This window comes from Parus major, chromosome 3 (genome assembly GCF_001522545.3).
Source record: "Parus major isolate Abel chromosome 3, Parus_major1.1, whole genome shotgun sequence".
Lineage (NCBI taxonomy): Eukaryota > Metazoa > Chordata > Aves > Passeriformes > Paridae > Parus > Parus major.
The window spans coordinates 52229186-52254209 of record NC_031770.1 but is presented as its reverse complement, the minus strand read 5'-3'; the positions used below and the strand labels follow the sequence as shown (position 1 = coordinate 52254209).

At 39.6% G+C, this 25024-nt stretch overlaps 1 protein-coding gene across 5 annotated transcripts in view; it reads right to left on the bottom strand.

Moving 5' to 3' along the window:
- PHACTR2 (phosphatase and actin regulator 2) overlaps positions 1 to 25024 on the bottom strand; it is a 130363-nt gene that overhangs the window by 22516 nt on the left and 82823 nt on the right. For 4 of the 5 annotated variants that reach the window (XM_015622382.2, XM_033512726.1, XM_019006107.2 and 1 more), the window contains exons 2-5: positions 23284 to 23451; positions 16298 to 16378; positions 13370 to 13522; positions 3058 to 3291 (exon numbers count right to left, since the gene is read on the bottom strand). In XM_015622382.2, coding sequence (XP_015477868.1) covers positions 3058 to 3291; positions 13370 to 13522; positions 16298 to 16378; positions 23284 to 23451 — 636 coding nt within the window. The remainder of the gene's footprint in view (positions 1 to 3057; positions 3292 to 13369; positions 13523 to 16297; positions 16379 to 23283; positions 23452 to 25024) is intronic. The other variant, XM_015622384.2, reaches the window with a different exon arrangement.

Below are 25024 nucleotides of genomic sequence, written 5' to 3'. Positions count from 1 at the left end.
GTTATTGCAACTGGTGTTCTCCTACTTAATGAAAAACAGCAGAGGGGCGGCAAAACAAGGTGCACTTTCAATTCCAGCTGGGTCTGTCCATTAAAGAGAGGCAGAAACCACTGCTGTCACTCTGCACAAATGGCCTTCAGAAGGGAGGAGGCACTGAAGGCCTCCTGTATGTACTGGAAGCTTTCATTTTACTGGCAACCAGCTTGGGCAGTCTTGCAAATGTAGTGAAACAAGGTTTGACAGTAGCTGTACAAGCTGGCTGTTTAATCCTGTGGTACTCACCATACTAAAGCATACATGTATAATGAATCTGCCCAGAGATTTCAGCTAACCTGCATTTCCATGTGTATTCCAGCCATATTTCTGATTGCTGTGTTAATGCACCCATCACCTGAGATGGGAGCTTCAAAACTTCTGACTTCCATTTAAAAAGCAATAAAAATGACAACTATCTAATGGTTCAGTCCTTTTCATCAACGTGCATCCGACTCAAACCCTTCTGCTGGAGTAAAAATTCATTAACTTCCAGAGAACAAATGAAAGTGTTATAAAGTTACATAGCAGCCTTCTGGCAAAGCTTACCGAGTAAAACAGAAAGCTGTAATAGGAATCTGCTGAAAGGCCTACTTTACTTATAAACATTTAAATAAAAACACCCCCGAGCAGACTGGGAGAGAATCAAAGTGCAGATACTGGCCATAATAAGTTCATGATATAAAAACAGTTTTCACAGCGAGCCTGTTCTCAAAGGAGATGGAAACAAATTCAAAAGACACATTTTATTGTTCTCTTCTGTAGCTGTTATGGTTTATAAACATTTAGAGTGCTGTGAAACTTTCAGTACATCTGAAAAAAAATCATAGAAACTTCAGGCTTCACTGTTCCTCTTTGTGCTCCCAGGTGACTGTAAAGGGCACTGTCCTGAATCGACTGATACTGCACTTGTCTTCCCTCATCAGGCACAAATCACTCAATTTACATGCAAAAAAAAAGCAGAAAAATGGCATAGGCAGAAGTTCATAATTACAGTAGAAATAAATGGTTCTTCCAAACTGCATATTATTTAACAGAAATCTTACTGAGTAGGTGGATGGTAGAAAGAAAAGGTTCTGTCTAGATCCACTTCAGTGCAGGCTGGAGGTCAACAGAACCAGTTACATGCTTACACTTAAGAACTGCAGCATAATATAAATATATGGCCACACAATTGTGGCTGGGAAAATGTCAAAACATGTTTCCATTGTAAAAGTCCTTACATTATTCTGAGAACCTGCAATTAGATACAGAAACTTAAAAGATTTCTCCCACAGAAAACCCCCCTACGCATCCACATGGGTCAAAAGTGCTATTGCTGTTGTTGTTTTTGACTGGGCTGGCTGACAATTTTCTGTCAGGCCTCTTTTCCAGTAGAAGATTTGAATTCTTATTAAATGAAAAATTTAATGGCTGTTGTTCACCCTTTGGCATGCATCCATGCCTACATTTAAGTCCCATTCTCCCAGTTCCACTATTTCAGTAAGGAAACCTTCTGTGTTGCCCTCAGGAGAGCCATGGCTCAGTTGTTACTCATATTCCTCTCCTCCTTCATGGGACCTGATCCCTGGCTGCATCATGTGCTCACTTTCATGGGGATCTGGCAAACCTCCTGTACTAATACTGTTCCAAACCAGCTCTACTTACTAAGTACTGCCCCACTTTGAATGCACACAATGTATTTTTAATGTTGGAAGAAATTAGCAGTAGAATAAGGGATATTCATGGATATATTTTACATCTGTATGGTCTCCAAGCATTGCCTGACATTTTCAGCAAAGCTAACAGAAGACAAATCTGGATGTGTTTTAATCTAAAAAGTCACGTGACCCTGACAGCTTGTTACCAACCACTGGTATAAACATTTCTTTATGTGATAGATTGTTTTATTTCTGAAAGGTCTGCTGCTACAAGGCTGCTCCACCTAAGAGGAGCTGAGTTTTTCAGCTGCAAGTGAAATACAAGCAGCAAAATCTGGATTTTCAAAATGTTTATTCTTGTAGTCGTCTGATGTAGTAGGACAGTTAATACCAAGTAAATGGATATTTTATGGCAAAGTTATTATGGTAACTGTAGAAGCCTTGCAATGTTTTCAAACAGTCTTCTTCTGTATGCTTCAAATACAAAATGTGCCAAAATGTACAAGCTGTGAAGAGAAATTCTTGAAGACAAAACTGGAGGGACTGGAGAGCTTTCAAAGACAGACAGAGATTGAAAACACAAGGCTTCTATAAATTTGCCAATACATATATGAGACCCATTCATCACAATACTGCTTGTGTTCAAATGATGTGTGGATGTTTTAATTTTGGTCATTATCTACTCTGCAACCATTCAAACTCATGGTCAGTACCTTAAGAGCATCCACCTATACTCTTTAATCTTGCATAGCTGCTGAATTTTGGTTTAATAATGTGGTGATAAACACATGTGCTATGTGCCTGATGATTGGTATTTTCCATTTTCAGTACCTACTTAGAATCACAGCACCTGAGGGAAGCCTGGTCTTTTCTAATGGTTGTAAAGTTAATATTTTTTTTCTTTGTCAGCTGAACCAACTGCTATTCAACAGTCTTTTAAGTTGTCTTCATGGTTTTATTCTTAGCTTCTTTGTGATCTTGTAATATTGTAAAATTAATTGGAATAGTTGATATTTCCAGTAGAAAGTTACAGCAATACCAAATTAGTTTTACTTAGGGGTAACTCGTGCTTGGTTTCAGGAGGCACCTTCTTCCCTGCTGATTCCTGAGCTGATTCTCTGGGTCATTTTTTTGAACTGTGAACTCAGCGTTGTCTCTGACGTGCTCAGTGTTGTACGTAGGTTCATTAAACGACGAGTGAGTGTGTTGTTTGGGGGGTTTGTGGCCAGCAGAACCAGAGCCCAGCAGGAAGCACTACACAAACATCCACGGCATGCTCTTCACTAACGTTGCTACGTACTGAGGCACAAGTTACCGTAAGACCAAGGCAAGCAGCCCCATGCACATGCACCCACCGTAACTGCACTGCGTGGGCAGTACTCACCAGCTTCTCGATTTGCACTGGCACCTGTTGGCTTGGGCGGTGGGAGAGGAGGCTGCTTAGCAGGAGCCTTTCCCTTTTTTTTAGCATGAGGGGCTTCGTTACCCTTATGGCTGGTGGTGGTGGAAGCAGCAATGGCATTTTTTGGTGGTAGCGGAGCTTTTTTAGGTTTAGGCTTAGGCTTAGGTAGTGGTGGAGCAGGGGATGTCGGTATTTCTGGGCAGTGATCAGTGCTCTCTATGGATAAGAAAGTGAACAGAAGCCAACTGACACAGACATACACCACGTAAAGTCAACAGCAAGCCTCACAACAGTGACTACTTCTGCTGCTTGAGCCCTTGGGAATCAGGAGAGACTTCATCTTCCACCTGTTAACCAAGTATTATCTCAGAAGGAAATTACTGTTCACTTCAATTCAAGACATCCTCACGGAAAATATTTACCTGGAACTCCTCTCAGACACATATTCTAGACCTCCAAGGATCACCCTTTACATTCAGTAACCCAAATTAGAGTGTTGTCTTCAAACTAAACAAGGTAATGCTATTTACTTCTCTAACAAATCTCCTCAGCTTCTTTTCAACCCTACCCACCCCAAGATCAACAGGCTATAAAACTCAGATTCATGTGAACCTGAATGTGAACAGGGCTATTCTCTCAGCCACAGGCTTAAACATGGATATGCAGCAGAAATTTTCCAAATTTTCCCCTGAAGCAACCCATTCTTCTGAGCTGCACACTGCTTGCTCTTAGGAGTTTTATTTTGGGTAACTTCCTCAGGGCATTTCTACTCTTCAGAAACAAATGAAGCTAAATAAGATAGGTTATCATTTGGCATGGAAATGCTCTCCCCTCCTGCAGGTCCTTTGGGTACTGTTACACAACTGCATTTTCAAGAGCCTAGAGTTCATTAGCCAGCAGGAATTTGATCTTTAGATCGTGCTGTGCAATAGGAATGGCTGTGCAGAGTGAAAGAGGACACTGAGGACCCAATATCCACAATCTGAAATCCACATTTCAGGAGACCTGACTTCGGACTGTCTTCAGGCTAGTTCTGTAGATTGCATGACTAGTGGTGGATGGACTACAAGTTCCTGAATGCATCTTTTGACTTAGTTTTGTCCAAAAGAAACCTGGTTTGTTTGTGGCCTGCAAACCAAAGAAGAGTGAGGATGACCAGGAAATTAATTTCAAAAGTGCCTACCTAATACCAGCTGTAATGATAATATAGGTGAGCCATTTACCATCAACATACAATTTTGCAACGTAATCACTGTAAAACTTGGTGCTCCCGGGTGGGAAGAGCTAAAGCTCCCAAATGGGAATCTTTATCTATTCAATTAAACCAATTCTGTGCCCATTTGGTCTCAAGATAGCCTTCCAAACCTTTCTGAAAAAGGAAATCATAGAAGCAAGAGCATTCCATCAGAACCACACAGGCTTTGTTTGCGTGTTACTAAAAACTATGACTGGGGAAGAAAGAAGACAAGCAAATTCTGCAAAGACTTTTTCCTATCACTCAAGAGAAAACCATTTCATTTCTTACAGTACATTCCTATTAGAGCCTCACTCTTAACACACATTAAATGGATGTCCTCATCTTTTCTTTCCCATGTAAAAGATTCCCAAGAGATAAGCAACACATTTTAAGATTATTAGATGAAAAACAAATAATGTGTTAGACAACAAAGACATTCTTCCTCTCAGAAACAAAGCCTTTCCAACTTCTAGCTTAAGGTTTGTTAACATGAACCTAATGCATCACCTGCAGTTATTAAAACCAACATGCACATGTGACTTCATGAACTGGAGGAATTAACATTAACTGCCCAGAGTCCTTATTTTTTTCCAGCCTGTTATAGACTAATATGCTTTTGCTAAAGCTTTGAAAGAATTGTCTCATAGAAACCTTTTCCAATTTTCAAACAAATTCTTTTGAGCACAGCTTCTTGTACCATCTCTTTGTTTTCCAGAGAAAGACTTCAGATGGAGAAAGAAACATGCTTATTTGTTACATTTTGACCTCTTTTACAGCAAAAGGGTCTCCTTGTGAAATTCTACCTATCTTCATTCAAAGTTGAAATGCTGATATAATTCTGAAAAAGCAGGACATTTTAAAATTTGATGTCCATTAATAACAAATATGGGAAGAGAAGATATGATTTTGTACTTTGAAGATCCTGAGGGATGTCAGGATGATCAGAAATAATTATGTGTAAACAATTCTTTGCTATATGTATTAACTAAAGATCCATAATGCTAAAATTTTATTTACTAGTAAGAAATAATTTAAAACATGTTTATTCGTATACCATTACTGTGTTTTGTTTTAGGTCATTAGTAGAGAAAATGTTAAAAACAGAACTATAACCTAGGAAAAGTAATACACCTTTCACCATATCCTAAAGTAATATAGTCAATCTACACTAAACTATCTAACTGATTAAATAATGTATATCAGAATTTATCTTCTGAATCAGGAAAAAAGGTACAAAATAAAACAAAAATGAGGCTAAAGCTTTATCTAGCTGCAAATAAACACATCCTAGTGATAACTGATAATTTTCAATTTTTATTTAGACAAATAACTAAAAACTATAAATGAAAACCAAAGCTGGAGCAGTTCATTCACATCAAAGTTCTTGCTTGCAGACTTCAACTGTGATTAAAACTGGGAATTTATATAGCATTTATTTTAACAGAAATGCCTTGCCATTACTGGAATAGTATCTTTGTCTGAGACAGTTCATTCTGTTATGTACCTCATTCCAAAGACTGGCAGTGGCAGACTCCTGCACAGCCACATCCTACTTGCTCAGGTAGTAACACCTCTCATCCAGTCCTGACTGCCCCTTGATTACCAGCAAACCTTTTTTTTTAGCTCACAGCCAGGAGGAAATCTGTGGTGAAGATTATTATCTTTGACCATATTGTTCCTCCTGGCACCTTATTAGCTTTGTTGCTTTTACCTTTGTTAGCTTCATTTTTTTATTTCAGCATCAGTCTGATTTTGCCCATAGTACAGCTTCTCATTTACTTGAGACAGATTCCCAGTTCCTACCTGACCAGTCCATTACATCAGCTTTTGACAGTGACAAGCCAAGTTTAAAGCAGATGCTTTTCATAACTTTTCCTCTGTTGACCTTCAAGCTTTGTGAATATTCACTGACTGCCCTACCTCAAACTCCCCTCTGCTGTGATGCCAAAGCTGGCAATATTTAGGCTTCCAGTACTGTGCTTTTTATTCTGGTCTGGTGTCCTCTTGTTTTCCAGTGCCTAATCATAATGTCCTTTCTTTTACTGCAAGTCCATTGGAAAATTTTTGTGGTTTACTGCATCTATGTAAGATGCTATAATAAATGTCTGGTATATACAGAAACACTGTAGTAATACAAATAACTAATAACTGCCACAGGAGCTTGATCCTGAACAATGACAGAGATGGTCTGATGTCTGTAAATGGCTACAGATACAATTATGTTGTAATTGTACCTCTCTAACATGATTCTACTTGAATATGGACCCTTGGTCTTCCTGCCTGCTCTTTGTTTTGCCAAAACAAGGAGGCATCTGAACCAGTTCAGACCCATCTATTTTTTCAAACCAATCCCCCAGGTACCTCAGGACCAGCTGCAACACACTTCTATTGCTGCTGTTTTTCTTAATTTAGACATCTGTTCATCAAGAACTGACCTTTTAACAAAAGGTCTCCAAAATACATCAGATAGGAATATCTTTTATCCACTGCTGCCTTGATGGAAATAACTGCTGTAAAAGCAACTTGCCTATAAATTACTTGTTTAACAGGAAAGCAAATGTTAATATCTCATGAAACATTTGGACCAATAATATATTTATATTTAGAATAAATTTTCCAAAGGCCAGATTTTCAAGAAATCTCACTTTCAAATCAGATTTTCTTATTTCCAGAAATTGTGATTGGGGCAATTTTGATTAGAAGTCTCTAAACAAAACTCTGTTCTCATGTAAACACCTAAATGATGGTCAGATTTACAAAGTACTCAGTATACAACAGCTCCTGGGGGGACTCATCACATCTGAAAGACATTCAGAGAGATGCCAGTGTGCCACATGCACTAGAAAATCAGATTACTTATTTTCAAACTAAAATAAGTTTTGCAAAGGACTTTTGCAACTTCTGGACCTATGGATAATAATTGACCTATGAAAATCCTTGGCATACTTTCAGAAGATGACCTGTAAAATACAAGATTTTTTTCTTTACTTCTGTGAACTTCTAAGAGACAGAAGGCCAGAGCTTTTCTACCTGAGGATTTTGTCCTACAGCACTGGTGTTTTTGTCTGTACAGCTCGAGCAGTGTTGTGGAGCTACCTGACAGAAAACCAGCAGTGCTGTAGCACAAGTGTATGATCTCCATCAACTGCAAAGCACCCTCCTCCTGGAGGATGAACACAACACACTGGAGAAACACTATGTAAAATGAAAGTTGGAAATAATGTGCGTTTGCTGTCTTCTGCAGGATGGCTCCCCACACAATGAAACTTTAAGAGTTTTGCAGATCATGAGTTCCGTTTGCAGACTGTGCAGAGAGCTGTGTTTTGATTAATCAAAATCCAGGAAGCTGTCAATCAGGAACATGGGACACAGGACTAGACAAGGTGTCTTTTGTCACTTTTTTTGACTCATTGATTGTGCTGATGCAGGTGGTCAACTCAGGCAAATCCTTTTATAAACTTCAGATTTAACCAGCTCCATTTTTTGTTCCTGCTATTGCTAATAAAATTCTGTTCAAGAAAAGACCCATTCTAATTATTAGAAAGCATCCTTTAATTTCCACTCTAACTGTATTTCAAGCCACTGTTTATTCCTTTCTTCTTGTGCCAGCATTGTCCTTTAGCCATGCTCTCTCCTGGCTGTTTACCAACTTGCAACATTCATCTAATGCTCTCAAACTCTTTCAGGCTCTGTTTTGCTACACTGAACCAGGACAGCTGTCTCACAATGCTGTTTGCAGCTCTCTCTGCAGTTTGGAATTCATCTTTCTTGAAGATGGATAAGCTGATCTGCATGTATGCAGGCTTCTAGATCTTACTGATTCTGTAATTTCAACAGCACTAAGTGCAAGAGGCCTTATAACAAGACAGTGTAGAAAATAGAAGGGAGAAAGGGAAAGGTGTTACATCTCACCTAAAGCAACCACATTCAGGTATTTTGCATTAGTTCCAAGATAAAAAAGGTAAAAAAATCCTGACTGTCATCTTACATTTTTAACTGCTCAATCTTTGTGTAAGAAGTAAACTGCTAAAGAAAAGAGAGAATGCCTAAGACATATTCACTGTCAGCTGATCTGTGAGAATCTTGGAAGGCATGTAGGCTTCTACATTCTCTTATACTTTCTGTAAAGATATACTCAAATAATGAAATAGTTAATTAATAAAAATAACGTACACAACATTAATTCTAGAGCCACATTAGGATATCTTTCCTATAAAAGAGAAAAACTGAAACAAACCAGCTTTACAAGTCAGGAGCTTTCTTCAGGCACTCAGTTTTTGTGGGTGAAAGCCTGTGCCTCTCACGTCACCCTGAGCCAACCCTGCTGACTTCGTGGACAGGCTCTGGCCAAGTACAGCTTTATCTAGAGTAGCTTTCCTTTTAAGAATACTTGGATTCAGCCTCATTTACATAGTTCAGGTGATGAATCGAAGATATACTATTCTTAGAAGAACTGGTTTTAGCCAGTAAATAACTCAGCTGGAGTGAGAGATTCCTAGGAAGTCAGGCAAGAAAGCCCACAACCTTTTATGTATGCTGCTCATACCAATGATCTACAGAGCTCAGGAGTGTCGGAAGGCAGCTAGGCACACAAGAGGGACCAAAGTCTGCCTAGTTTCTCACAGTGACTGGTTTCCAGATTTAATCTTCTGAAACAAAGCAGGATCTTGTCTGAGACCCTGGAAGATGAGGCTTACTACCTTATATTCAAACAAGTTTTGTCCTGCTTTGGGGAAATAAAGAAAAGATCTCTGAGAAATGGAACCTAGAAAATTAGACTTTGAAGAACATTCCTTGGTAGACAAACTAAAGCATTAGAGAACAATGATGCATGGTTGTAAGAGCAGAGTTTGTGCCTCAAATTTCTTTTCTTTGGTTATACACATGCAAAAGAAAAGATTAAATTTAATGGCAGATTTAAGGAGAGAAGACAAAATACAGAGAAAAGAACCTGTAAACCCAATATAGTAAGGCCTGGAAGTTTTTTCCAGCTCTTACATGAGAGTAAGCCTCTTGGGGGAAAAATATGCATGTGTAGCTCAAAAATTAATTTGGAAACAGGACTAAAAACTGTTTCTTTTACTTGTGTTTACTTCAGACATGAGGAAACCTGAGAAGATCAATCTCCTATAAATATCCCAGGAACATTCCAAAAGCTTATGCCCCATATCACCCACAGCACCTGTAACAGAGCTCTGGCTTTCTGGAATTATTTATCAAAGCAGCACCTAACACACCTGACTGATGGTATGCAAAACTGAATTTCTTACTATTTTTTCCAGGCAGTATCTTGCTGATGGTTACTGAGCCTTTCACTTCTTCAAGCCCAAGCTAACTATGAAATCTGGAACAATCTGCAAGAATCATTAAAAGGTTTAGCTTGCTTTGACAAAAATGAATAAGACCAAAGTTTACAAACTGAACTCGGATACAAATAAGGGGTTCTTTGTTGTATCTGGGCTTCAGAGACATCTTGGGAGGGCTGAAAGGAGAAAAGTGTCTCTGGCACAGTACCTGGAGGCTTTACCATGGGCAGCATGCATGCTGCATCAACATGCTATGTCCTGATACCTAGGGAGGAAAACAGTGCCATTTTGACACCTATCCTACTGATGTGGCTTTGGATCTTGTCCAGCACTGCTATGGGGGACAGGAGGCAGAGAGACTCCTTGGATCCCCTTTGCAATGCTTCACCTGGAACCTGGAGCTCTGGGCAGTGCTGGGGGTGCTGCAGATCAGTGCTATGGCTCAGGAGCCCAGGAACAGCTGGAAATTTCAGTCTGCTGCCCAAACACGCAGGGTGTTCTTTGATATTGCTGCCTCTCCACTTGCTGCTCTGTATCCCTTGCAAGGCTCACAGATAAAATAGCTATAGTTTAACTCTTCATTTTCTGCAAAAGATGCTAGTGGCTTTCCTTAGTCATAACAGAAGAATTCAGAAGTCAACCCAGTACAAACACAACACTAATAAATGATCTCAGAAAAATATTCATCTAATTTTTTCAACATCAAGGCTTTAGCCATCAATTACCTGCTTTATGTTAAACTGTCACTTGTTTCTTATCATCCTGCCATAAAGGAGAAATTTTCTTTTAAACACCCTGTTTGTATGACTGTCATCATTACTACAAATAGAAACAGTCATACTATTAAATTGCCCAAGAGAATTTTTCACCAAACACAAAAGGCACCTGTGAGCTGACAGTCGGCAGATGGGTACATAGCTTATGGAACTGCCTGGCAGCCAGGGAAACAGCTTTCAGGGGCTGTCTTCTTCACTTGCTTCTGCTTTACTTTACTTTTTATTTTTATATGCATGGCTGAGCCTATTGCTTGACTTGTGGATACTGTATTTCCATAGCTTATGCTGAAAAACTTTTTTTCCTTTAACTTCTTTTAACTCCTAACATACTCCACATTCTACAGCCTGTTGCTGCTGGCTCTCACCATGCTATCACAATGTGCCCATATCATGCTCTTTTTAAGCTTCTGGCTCCTGCAGTCTTCACATTTATATGAGAAGACTGCAGGAGAAGGACATTTTCAAGACCCATTTCACTGTTCAAGTTGAACAAGAGGACAAATAAAGACCATCAACGTTTCACAAGAGCATTTTAAAATAACATGATAAGGTCACGGGGCTGAGATGCATTTTTGGGCAAACTTTGACTCAGTGGGAGTTGGAAATGCAGCACACCTACTAAGCAGCAGGAATGAATCCTGCCTTTGGGTCTTACAAACATGGAAGGTGTATGTATCTTCCTTCAAGATTTACACCTAAGAGCTGATGACTTCAGAAGCCTCACATTAACCTCATTAAAGATGAACTTCTTGCAGCCAGCCATTACTCCTGACTATCAATATATCAATACTGACTAGTATTCAATCCCCCTGTCTCAGTTCTCATGATGGACGGTTGTGATCTGAAGCACCAGCACATTTTATGGTCTCAGCAGAAGACAGTGAGCCAAGTATTCCTGCATCAGCTCTGATTCTGATGCTCTGTGAGCATTAGCAAACCTCCACTCTGCAGCTGTTGATTCCTCGCTCTGCCAGTGGGTGTGGGTGTAACACAAATGTACTGCATCTGCCGTAAAAAAATCACCCAGGATTAATCTGCCAGGTGAGATGTTGTGGGCCTTACTCTTCCACTGAGTTCAGCAGGCTGGCTCACCTTTTTGCTTAGTGTGCTATAAATAAAGCATAACTGAAGTGTACTCACAGTGACTGTGGGGTGACTTGTACTGGGTTTACACAATGTAACACTGTTTCTGATACATGGAATTGATCCTTAACACCTTTTGTGGGGAGAATATTCTCTGCAATAAATCTATCTCCTTTTGTTTCAGGGGACTCAAGATGTTAACTCATAGGAAAACTTCATGATTAGGTGCAAGAGGAAAATATACTTTAAGGGGTTTGCGTCTTCCAGATGCTCATATTGAGATTCAAAGAAGCCTAGAATACCAGTTTTTCTCATTTTTTGTTCTCCTTCCTCCCTATATTCTTAATTTTCTGAGAGGGACTGGAGTGGTAGCTATACTTTCTTTTGTATTGAGTCTATTCCTGTAGGGCAATAATTTTTAATTTCTCCAAAATCAAAACAATATATTAGGAGTGCAGAGTCTAATAAGATGTTTGAAATAGATATTGAACCTCTCCTGCTTCACTGGAGTTATACATTCTGCAAAGTCAGCTAGAGGGGATTTCAAGATGGTAAAAAATGTGTATTTCTAAAAGAATAAACTGTACTTTAGGAAAACTTCCAAGTCCTGACAGTTCCAAAATGCTGTATTTAGTGATGCACAAAATAATAAGTGGTCTGATCTAACCTCAGAGTTAAACTGAACCATTTTAAAGGAGTTTTCCATGGCTTTTATAACTCTTTTCCCCTGACCCAATACACATCTGGTTCTAGTTGGCACCAAAAGATAGATGTATTTAAATGTCATGACAAAGGCTAATCTCGTATTTCTGCCTTGTTGGAAGACAGGAAGTACTACAAGTCTCTTAAGATTCTCCTTGGACATCTATCCACTTTTTACATAGTCAAGTGATTTACGTAGCTCTGAGAAGAATTCAAATTTTTGTGTTAGCTTAACTGACACTCTCAGCCTCCAGAGGCTCATTCATCACTAGGTAGAGTTTCATAGAAGACATTGGAAAGGCTGTTCTGTCCTGGCTCCATGGCTTCAGCCAGCCATGAAGGTCTTGATCTTTTGTATCTTTGCTCTTTCTGCTAGGGAAAGTCCATTAAATGAAATAGTATTTAAGAACACTTTCAGACAGGGGAAAGAAGTGATGCATTATTCAAGATGGTAGAGAAAGAAAATAAAATTTTTTCAAATCCTGTGATTCCACTCTCATCTTTGTATTTCCTTTATGAGTCAAACTCAGAGTAGACCTGAGTAAAGGTAGCAAAATCAAGATGGACCCTGGAACTGCTAAATATTTACCAGTATTTACTACAATTCATCTATAGAAAACCCTATAGCTAAAGAGTGCATTTTCCATAAATGGCCTAGTTTCTGTTTGCAGGAGTGACACAGCCCCTTGAATGTTTGTGAAGAGCTGGACTGCAAGTGTTTAAGATTTCATGAAAACCAATTGAAATGAGTTGCTGGAGTTACTTTCAAAACGATAGATGGTTTTCAAGCGACTTAAACACTTCTGAACGTTCAACCCACGAGCCACTTCTACAATGATACCACAAGGTGATGCATATGAACTCAGTGTTTTCTTTCACAAGAGAAAACCTGACACCAAAGCTTGGCCATGGCTACAAGGAAAGGCTCACAGTGAATTTAGAAACTGAACCTCCCTGCACGCATTGTGATGTTCAGATCATGCTTCTCTTTATGACCTTACCATATGCATAGGAAAAGGCATGCCTGCCAGTGACGGAATACTGGTGGTTCAGAAGTCCTATCTTCTCAGCAGGTTCTGCTGGCATCCTTGTGGCAGAACAGAACTCACAGCATGTATAGGTGCTAGTGGAAGAACACGTTAATGTTTAAAGTAGGCAAAAAACAATCTGTGAAGAATATGTTAATTTACCTTTCTGATCTTCTTTTTTTCCTTCTGATGCTTTCTCTGATAAGGTGCCATTATTTCCACTGCCTTTTACCACATTTTCTTCCTGTATGGTTTCTTCACCAATGGCTATGGTGTGTCCGTTTGAAGTTTCAAAATTTACTGTTACATCACCATCTGGAATGAAAATTAAGAAGTTACTGCCTAGTTTAACTGCTTACTTAGCACCTACTTATAGCACACAGCATCCCTCTGCGTTCAAGCTTCTGTAGAAGAAAAGTAGAAAGACTTACTGAAATGTGAAACATCAGACTGTAGATCTGCTCTGGAAAGTAACTCTGTAAAGAAACTCTATAGGCTTTCATGTTCTCTGGGTGGACACCTCTGCAGTAGCAGGCTTGGAAGTCCATGCTGGTTTCCTTCTTGATGTCTGTTCATGAGCATACTGTTCTCTTATCCTTGGTTTACACAGCAAAGAAACATGTGCATGGACCATGTTCCAGGATGTTCCAAACATGGACAATGGGGTGGGTGGCAGAGTTGCAGAACTATTGTGGTGTACTCCCAGCACATAAATGAGCCAGGAATTCTGTCAGAAGTTCTCAGAATGTATGTGCCCATTTACTTAAGAAAAATAAATCACAAAGATGTCATCCAGTCTTAAGAGCCAAGGTGAAGTCTTCCTGTATCACATATCATATCATAATTGAATTCTGCAAGTCAAATTCTTTCTCATCTCTGATGATACTTTACTCACCAGACCAGCTTGAGAGTTTTTTTGATAATGAAAAAAACTTCTTTCTTTTCCTATTTGTCTCTATATTGCCGAAAAGTGCTACTCCTGCTGGCTTACAGCTTTCTTTGCTCCATGCACTTTAAAGGTGCTATTGATTTTCTTCTCTGGTAATTTCTTTTTGCAGTATTCTCTTGCTGTCAATCCAAAAAACAAGCAAATCTACATGGCATCTCTTTGATTTCTCCCATTGGCTCTTCACAAACTGTGGGAATTCCACTTCTCTTCCTTGCTGAGTGTTATCAGACCTGGATGTTTGGCACTTCCCTGGTTTCAACACAATTATGCAGCCTCTGTCCTACCACCTTGGGTGCTTCCACTAAAGTGATTGTTTCATCTTCTGCACACTAACATCAACTTGATTTGTAAAAAATGAGTTCTGCCTTCCCAACTTTGTCTAATTTACTACAGCTGACACTTGCACTTACCTTAACTGCAACATTCCGTTTCTTCAGCTTCTCTCTCCCAGGGCTTCTGAAATCCACTCTTTCCTCTCCGCCTCCACATATGGCACTGCCACCTCTTATTCACGTCGTGCTTCTGCAAACACCTCCTGCCTCCAAGTGGCACTTGCCACTTTCCACTTCATTCTTCTGCACTCCATGTAAAACGCTGTCACTTCTTCACATTTCTTACCTCTCACATTTCAAGTCTCCGTGTAATTTCCTCTTTTAGCTTTCATCCCCATAGTAATTCTAACTACCTTCACACCCCTCAACTCTTTCCTACCTCTCCAATTTTAGCACCTTCAAACGAACCCCATATTCTTTCAAAATGTCCTTGAAAATTATGATTTTCATCAAACATGAAGCACAATGTGATGCAGATAACACAGACCAGGTTGATATGGGAGAAAGGAGAGGAAATTGTTCATAATTCTATCCTTTTCCTCACTTTGCTCAATCCCTGTAAGGAATCCAAATTAAGGATGGAAGAGAGGGTCAAGGGCACTGATGACCAAAGTATTCGTATTTTTATCATAAATGATAGTATTTATGTTCAGACTGTAATCAACCTGAGAAGTTACCACATTTTATTAACTGTCCCAACTGAAAATACAATTTACAACCTTCAAAGGACAAGATCACACAGGTCCCTGGTAAAGCATGTGGCAAAACCCACGACAAATTCACAGACGGACAAACTGAGGTATGGAGAGTTTGTAAATCTTGTTTTAAGACAATGACAGTGGCAGTGACAAGTGCAGAAGCCAGCTATGCTGAATGTCATAGTCTGATAATTAGCCAAACTCTGTATGGACAAGTGATGTCACACATCAACAAACAAGCCCTTTACTTCTAAATATCTATGTGTATGATACAACCCATACACACTGATATTTTACTGATTCTTCAGATCACATAGAAAAATACAATTTCTAGGCGAAAATTATTTTTAGAAAATGTGGAGTTCTAAGACTCTTTAATAAAATGACAAATGGTTTAATTTTAAGCTACAGAAAATTATTTTACTCTACTTTTATTTGATCTAGATTTATAAAAGATGAAAAATATTAGAGAGAATACTACAAGAAACATAATTGGATGTAGCATAGAGGTATCTACCTTGGCTTACTAATGCTTTTCAAAATGCAAACTCTGGCTAATGTCAGTTACTAAACCTTAGAGAATTTTGAAACAAGTCATTTCTTCCCCACAGTTTTATGCTGGTGCCATTTGTGACTGTGGCCTGTGTGACAGCAGTGGGATCCATATGATCCCAGCACTGGTACTTTTTGATACCTGAAATGAATTATATTGATTTTTCTGGGTTCCAAAGCCCCTAATTTTTCAGCCAAAAATTCTCATTTTATACTCTAGTGGCTTTAGACAGCAGACCTTGACTCAAAAATAGATTTATCACTAATTAGAAAAAATTCTGGCAAGCAGTAAGCAGAAGCCACAGAAGTCACATTATTTACAGGGAGCATTCAAATACTTCAGGATATGACCAGAAGTCAGCTGTGGCACCTGTGGCAGAAGCAGTTACAGAGCACAAATCCCTTGACTTAACTTCAGTTGTCAGCTGGCCCAAATTACCTCTCACACCTCTCAGTTTGTCTCCTCATACCTATTTATACTGCATGGAAACAATGCAACAGTGGCTTTATCATACACGCTTAGTGCATAGTAGCTAAATTCTACTTAATGCATTATCACCTTGCTCAGGCATTTCCTTCAGCACTCCCCTTCTTATCAGCTCCTCTCTGCTTTGTCTTGTCGAAATCTTCCTTTCCAACACTAAAGAAAAAGCACAGTTAAGAATAGATTTACTCTCATACTGCTGATGCTTGCGAAAAAAATGTAGAGAACTATCTTTATTTTACTGGAAAGAGAGCTCTTGTTTCCTCTGATTCTGCAGGAGAAGTGGTTGGGGTTTTCATGGACAGTCCCTGAAAGTATTGCCCTGCAATTTCAGGGACAGAAAGTGGGGACTCATGTGATTCAGTATCTTCAGCTCAGCAAGTCTCCTTGAGGCTTCTTTTACGGTCAGTGGGAAGAAATTGAACTCATCCTAGCACAGGCGTTTAACATGTAAAAGAACCTGTTTCCCACTGACTTGATTGAGGAGCTCAGCTGGAGATACCTCCATCTGCTTCATACAGGTTTTGAGCAGCGAGACACAAAATCCTGCTCAGAGCAAGCAGCTCACAGAGTAGCCCTTGTGACGTGCAAACTGTTTAAAGGAAAAAAAAAAACCCAACAAAAACAACCTTTAACAGAAGCCAGAGAGTTGTGTTCTAAAAGGAAATAACATCCTCATCGATCGATGCTAGCTGGCCTTCATGGAAGAAAAAATGCAGCATCCTGTTTTTAGATTAAAAAAAAATAAAGCAAGCATACACAAAACGCCCAAGACTGTGGCATGAAGCATTCCAATTATTATGTTTATTTCCCATGGGAAAAATGCTGAATAGTTTTATAGGGAAAAGCATTTACAGATGTCAGAATATCTCCACACTGCATCTCATCCCCAAACTTATGCAGTGATCTCGGAGATTATTGTAATGATCCACGCATAATGTTCACAAAATGTGAGCATCGCTTGTAAAATCCTGTCTCCCCTGTTAGGAAAAGGTAGTCTCCCATCCTGATCTTGCTTTCATACGGGCATCAAAATCCACGTGACATTTGGACCTCAAGGTGAGGGCATGTGGTGAAGCTTCAGCTGTGCTGGACTCCATCCTATTAATACTATGGGACAGGGCTATCTGTCTCATCAACTAATTCAAACACTCTCTAGGGTCAGTCTAATTGCTGCATGCAGAGTGATAATACCTCTTGCAGTGCTTAATCTCCCTTGTACCAGCCCAGTTGGAATGACTCAGGCATATAGTGAAGTGACAGGGTCCTGTGAAGGCACGGAGAGAGGCAGTTTGACTCTTCTGAGAAAGCTGCCCTTCATAAATAGCAAAGCACCTTCCCCAGCAGCAGGTACTCAGCTGCTGACACAACCAGACTGGCTGAGCTCAGGTGTCTGAAGGCATCACTGCTTACAGCTTCCTGCTCCCCTTCTCCATCAGGGAAAGGGATGGTTGAACAGAATGAGAGAATTGGGGTTTCAGCTGGAAGAACCCTAAACCATCTCATTCCAACCCCTCTGCCATCAGCAGGGACACCTTCCACTAACCCAGGTTGCTTAAAGACCCATCCAGCCTGGTCTTGAACGCCTACAGCAACGGGGCATCCACAACAACTCTAGGCCAGCTGTTCAGTGCCTTACCACCTTCAAAGTAAAGAATTTCTTCCTAACATCTGATCTAAACCTGCTCTCTTCAGTTCAAAGCCATTCCTCCTTGTTCTGTTGCTACATGCTCTTGTAACAAGGCCCTCGGATTCCGCACTTCCTGAATTTACAGTACCAGGTTTATTTCTCACACTGCAAAGTGCAGGGATTCAGCAACTCCTCAACATGGGACACATTTCCCCATCAAAATAGCATCAAATCCTGGCAGAAGAGCTGGAGGGAGCAAACATTTTGACCAGTCCAGTTCCAGCTACTCATGCCTGTGAGATCAAGAGCTCACATATGCAAGCATTTCTGGCTCAAGAACACATAAGCTATCTGTGTCTGTATACTCAGGTATTTTGAGAGATCTGTCCACTAAAGGTGAAACTTCTGCAGCATTCAAGTCATGTTTGACAGCATAAAGGAGCCTCTGAGTGTGGCTGCAGACTCTCAGTACCAGCCAGCCCCCTTGGGAGAGTGTGGTAGCCTGAACTCTGATCAACTTAGGCTGCCTTGGGTCCCACACTGAAATTTTTCACAGGCTCTCCCAGTTTCTCCCCTCTATTTTTTAAAGCACGAGCCTTGCAAATGTGTCACACATTGGCACAGGAGCACACCCTAGGCTTGCGAAGAGTTCTTCATGTAGGGAAGCAGTCCCAAAAAAGACTGTTTTAAAAGAGATGGGGGGTCATGAAGACAGAGGACTACATGGGCAGGCATGGATGGAATGTCTTGGTCTTTCTAGAGACCAGATGCATTCACAAGCAGGGTGAAATCTCCTTTGACACAGCCCTGAAGGATGACCACCTTATGCACACACTTTATGCTTGCTTTGTTGCTGACATTGTAAATATAATTTTATTAGTATTTCAGCATTACAAATATTATTTAATTCCCACTCTTTTTTTTCTCTCTGCTTCCTTTTTACCTGTGTTTTCTTGGGGACAGTGAAATGAAATCTCTTACATATCTGTGGGACAATTCAATGCCACTTGAAAACAATAGTGCATTTTCCATCAAGCTTAAGAGCAATGAATCAGACCTTCCCCCATCAATGTCTCTAGTTTTCAGGATTTTTTTTTTTTTAGTTCTACAATATTGAATTAACAACTGTATTGAATTAATTATCATAGGAAATGCCAATTGTCATTAAAAGGCATGAACCCTTTACACTTCAACCAAAAAACCTCAAAGCATTTCATACATTACACAGGTTTCATAACAACCCTGAGACGTAACTATCTCCATTTCACACATTAGAAAATTTGTGAACAGATAAGAAGCTTAAGTCCCAGTCCTCTATCTTCTATAATGCTGGCTGTGATTGGTGTTTTTATGTAAACTGATTAAGCTCAATTAATTCAGCTTGAAATGATAATTTATTTTAAACGTTATTTGGCCCATGGAAAGAGCATAAAAAAAAAATCAAGCTAGTGTTCCCTACTACTATCATAATTTTAATTCCTACAAAGAAAAAGGCAGAATCTTAATTTGAATCAAAGTGGCAAAAATATGTCCCCTTGTATAAGAGGAATGAGTAGTCTGTCAGCTTAGGAACTTATACTGGGTGCTACTTAGTCAGTGTGGATTCATCATAATAATTTGAGGTTTGTTGCAGACTTTAGATTATGCAATACATTTTAGATTTACACAGTCAAGTACTTAGTACCATCCTCTCACCCAGCACCATCATTCAAACATTTCCTGACTTCTGAATGCTTGACTTTGTAACTCTACCATTTTAGGAGAGCTTTCTGAAATATAGCAGTAGTCAAAAGTAATTAGCTCAGCAGACTGGTTTAAGACTCTCAAAACTCTGTGCAGTTAGGCTGAGTGACCAGCTGATGCTATCAGTACAAACTTTTTCTGCAATATGTGTATATAAGAATATACATCTATCTAAGTGAATATATATTATCTCAACATGTCTGTCATATATATGATACATAAATATATGTGTATTTATAAAGGTGTGAATATATATATACATAAAATTTCAACATGAACACCAACATACTGTTTATAACTTTAAGCAGTTATAAAAAGGAAAGAACAATTTCTCCATCTGTGTACACTAAGACTGATTACAAAGAGATGAGTCCTGACTTTGAGAGTTACTGCTTATGAGTCCTTGCCTACTGAAGAAGGCTGAGGTGAGGCAGGCAGGAAGTCTCCAGTCTCATGCTCCAGAAGAAACAGAAAATTACAGATCAAAATCTATCCCCTGCTGCAGTCAGAATCAGAGCTTACCCTGTCTTCAGGTGTAACCATCAAAAAGGATGTAAATTTATTGAATTGTAAGTAGCCCTCATTTACTCCAGTAAAACTTACTTCTCTTCACAAATATTTGCTTTTTTTCCCAATACAAATAATAGTAACTCTAATAATGGGAAGAGTTTACCTCAAAAAGCAGCTTCTCTCTCTCTCTCTCCCCTTCCTCATCCCCTCAAAAAAGACTGCTTAGTGATGGTCAGCAGCTGTAAACCCCAGGCAGTCTTAAAATCCATTCTTTGACTTGAAGAGTGCTGTGAGATTCTGGATATTCTCCAGTATTTAGTTTTGTTCTTCTAAGAGAAGCCTGAGAGAATTCTGATTATTAATTTTTCTCTGACCTAGTAAGAGCTAAAATTGCCTTCTGATCCCTCTCTGTATATACTTTTGCAGTGAAGCTTTGAAGTGGCATCTACTTTGTGCCAAGACACAAACCGCTGCCTTTTCCTTCACAGCAAAACATTGCAGAGGAGAGAAACCCTTGAGATGTTGACATTTTATGTTTGTTTTTCCTTGCTTTGGAAAGCCCTCTAGGCAAAAAGCATGCAGCCAGTGCCCAAAGAATAGACTTTGTGAGATAAAGTGTGGAAAATACGTTGCTAAAGGGAAAAATTCCAACCATCATTCCCACACTGGAACAGATATTAACATCTAACATTGAAACATCCCTAATTTTTTGATGTTTGTGGTGTTTTCTGTTTATGAACATCTTTCAGTTGCTCCTAGGACAAAAAGCGGTCCATGGCACACGTCCTGGCAAGGCCGTAGCAAGAACCTATTTCAAAGAGCCTATTGAAAACCCAGAGAAAGTAGTGAGAGTTCCTTCCAATAGCCCACGTTCTGTCTTAGGAGAAACCCTTTCTTCAGCTGCCTGGGGACTGACCACGCTGAAGCCCTGCTAAGAGAACTGGCAATAAATGAGGGTCACTGTGCTCTCTCCCATGGTCCCAGGCCAGGAAATGGGCTTCCTGCATGTAAGAGGCAGGCATACACAGCCCCCACTTGGTAATGTAAATACACCTCTGATTCACTAGTGTGAGGAAGAGGATATCCTGTAGGATTTTTATTTTGAACGGAAGTCTTCGCATTTCCTTCTCAAGTTAGATAAGCAAGTTTCTTCTGCCGTGTCACTAAGCAAGCAACGAGGAGCAACTTGCCACGAAAACGCATCTTCTCAGTCTCCACCGGTCCTGGGTCTATTTCCTCAAAAAATATGGGGAATACTATTTTTATTCATCCCTGAAATTACCATCTAAGGCAGGATGAAATGCAATTCAAACTACTTCTCAATTCATGTTGCAGCCTCACATGAGGCACGTACACAAACATAAGTGATCCCATGCACAGTTTAAAAGCAAATCAGTGTCTTGAGGGACCACAACATCATGAACAAGACCAGAAAATTAAGTAGAAGTGAGTATCTAAGGAGGCACTTCTGAAAATATTGACCTTACTTTCTTTGTGCTTTATTTCCTGCTTTTGTAACAGAAATATGAACACATGCTCTGCCTTGTTATTATATGAATTGATGCATCATGCTCTTGCAAGACTGGATTCAGGCCCTTGGAAGACAGACAGTACAACATAAGAAATGCTATCTTAAATATGAAGTCACCAGATATTAGTTTTTAAAAAAATAACTGAAAAATGATACATGCATTATTATTTAACGGCATAACAATTTAACACATGCTAATAGGTTGTGAAAGTTTAGGGAATCTCTGTATACACAGCTTGTGCATGGTCATTACTCTGAAGAACTTGTTGCATATAAAATCACATACCTGTCCAGGAGAAGCTGCAGAACATTCAGGAGTCATTAACTAGAAATAGCTTTGCTTTAATAATCAGTACTGGGAAAAGTGTAAAAAACGGTACTGGGAAAGCTGAAGGAAGCGGGAAGCAATGAAGGATATATCAGACTGAGGGGATTTAGTTTTGATTGCAGTAGTAGAAGAAATTTTTGGGGGGGTTGTTGCAGGGTATGTGGGAAAATTGAAAAAAAAAAAAAGAATTTGAAGATCTCAGCAATCTGTTCAAAACTTCAGCTGTCATCTGGAGTGACAAAGACACCAGAGAAAATGGCTTCTTTTTCCTTTTTGTGTAAATAAAGTTTGTTTTAAAAGTTTCACTGTCAAACCATAGAGCTCCTTGCTGTAACTGTCAGGGATTGGTATGGGTTAAAAATGTCAAGCATTGTACTTCCAAGAGTTCAGGGGAGCCTACTGAAAACCCTTCAGGAGATTAGTGTTGGTTTTATGGCCCAAAGCCTTGGAAGACAGTAGATAGAGGGCCTGCACTGTGGCAATGAATCTAAAGAACTCACAGAAGCTCACTGGACTCTAATTAGACTCAAGTTTAGGAAACCACATCATCTAATGTTTGAATCCCAAACCAGAAGTTTGGGATTTTTGTAGAGAAAGTTTGGCTAGAGCAGTGACACAAAGACACACAAACACATATATGCAGAGTGGCATTCAGTTTCACTAAACATGGATGTCTACAGCCACTTCAGATGCCCCGGGGTTTTGGAGCTGTCTGCACAGGGATGACAAATATGATATCAAACCTCCTGGGAGAGCAGCCAGGACACCCCAGAGCATCTCAGGCAGCCCCAAACAACTATGTTTGGCTAACTAAATCCCAACCTTCAATATCCCTCTTTTTCAGACAGAATATAATTCAATCACAGCACTTGATTTCAGGCCATCCTTCCTGCCTCGTCAGTGGGGAGGTGAAGGGGCAGAGCAGCCTCTATGAAGGCAGGGGTTGCAGAACTGATCCTCATTCTTCTGCTGGGCATGGCTACTACATCTGCTTCTCCCCCAAACTTCTGTCCCCACGAAGGCAAGGTTTTTTTCATAATTCAAGTCACTGACTACCAGGAGGACAGAGAGTTTTTCCAATATATTTGAGGATATATATGGTAAAGAAATCAGCTGTGTATTTTAGGTGATGGGTTCAAGACAGAAGCTGAATAAGGTTCAGTTTTCCCTTGACAAGGATCAAACTGGTTTTCTGTATGTCAAATACCATGCCTAAATAATCTCTGCCATCTAACGAGTTCAAAGAGCTTTTCAAATATTATCCTGGAAAACCATCACAGTGTTTTCTGTTATTTGCCACCAAAGGGTCACAGACATACCTGCTGATGTTTCTCTGAATTTGTCACTGGTCTTCTTCTTCCGCCATTTCCAAGGTTTAAAGATTTTGCCAATGTTGGAGAGTTTGCCCTTCCTCTTGAAGGGGGGAGTTTGGGATCCAGGGGCTGGTCCATCTGAGTTAGCAATTGAAGCCTTGTCCAAACCATCAACTATATAAAGGAAAGAAATAAAAATAACTGAAGGATGGAAAACAAAATAGTACCCAACAGCTAAACTCCTTCACTACAAGATTGCAACAGGCTGTGTGTGCATAACCATGGACTTTTCCTGTTCCAGCCTTAGGCTTCACTGCTTCTCAGCCCCTCAGCTGCAGCTGTCCAGAACTTGCTTCTCATGATGGTCATCTGGTGTATTTGCACAGTCCGGTGGTTTTCTATCACTACAGGAGAATTTCTTTCAGCATATGTTTGGGTGACTTTTTCCCAATCCTTGGTCAAGTTGCATAATTAGCTATCACCACATAGAAAACAAAACCCTTGCAATGTGAAAACATAAACTATTTCTTCTGAGTAAAATTAATCCCTTCTTAAACAAACTCTAAAGATAACAGTTCTGGCAGTGGAATGGGAACAGGTCTGTTTGATATCCCTGGTAATCAGTCCTTCCCAGCACAGCCTGCCATGAGTCAGGCTTCTTATTAACAAAGCTTATTTAACAATAAGCTTTTGAACTGAGCCAAAACTTAAAGAAGGATTTCTTTTCTGCAAAAACATATAGATTGATATGAAAGCCAATACTTAGCATCCATGGCCAAACTTTGAGTTTCGTGAACCAAATTAAGACTCATCCCACAACATGCTGTAGCATACAGTTAAAATAAACTACCCTAAGAAATCTACTATTACTTATTTCTGTTTAAGAATTCAGGTTTCTTAAAGCCTTCCATTTATAGTCTTTCTAACTATATTCTAAAAGTGTTCTAACAAAGTCTTCCGATGTGTTGAATTTTTCTCCTATGAGCAATGAAGTAACTGCCATTACCTAAGACAAAAAATTAATCATGGGCTTAACTGTTTGTGGCATATAGGCTCTGTAATTTCTTTCATTCATCTAAACATTCTAATTATAACCAATTCAGAACAGAGTTTATGCCACTCTGAACAGTAGTAATGATAATCATAGATCATTAAATCAGAAATGCTATTCAAATAAAGAAATATCAATGGCCCCATTTTACAGATGGAAAATATGAGGCACAAAATTGTTAAGTGCTTAATTTTATGTTTGCCAAATAGCTTCCTGAATCCTGGTCCTGTGTCCTAGCTGCTCAAAAGATACACATTCAGCCACATAACATCATGGTGCAATCTTATTATTCTGTTTCTCAGACAAATGACATTTAATGAGTCCTATATTTGTCCTAGGCTTTAAATTGATCCAGAATGCTAAAAAAAAAATACTTTCTGTTGGAAAGCTGATGTAAGGCAAACAGAGTCCAAGAAACTTTATTTCCAATGTTTTGAAATAAAGTACTGGGAAGAAAGATTTATTGTATAATTTCATTGAAGTCTATGAAGCTAAAACTAGCAATAAACTTCCTCACCTGGGTGCCCTGGAGAACAAGGTGAACCTTAGAGAGGTTTCAAAGGAGTCTGCCTTAAAATGAAGCAGCTACTCCCCCACACATCCTGAGAAGCCAGGTGAGAGGTGGGGGATGAGAAGATCACCAAAGGCAGTGAGCAGCTCTGCAGAGAGGTACAGGGCAGCACAAGAAGCTCTGCA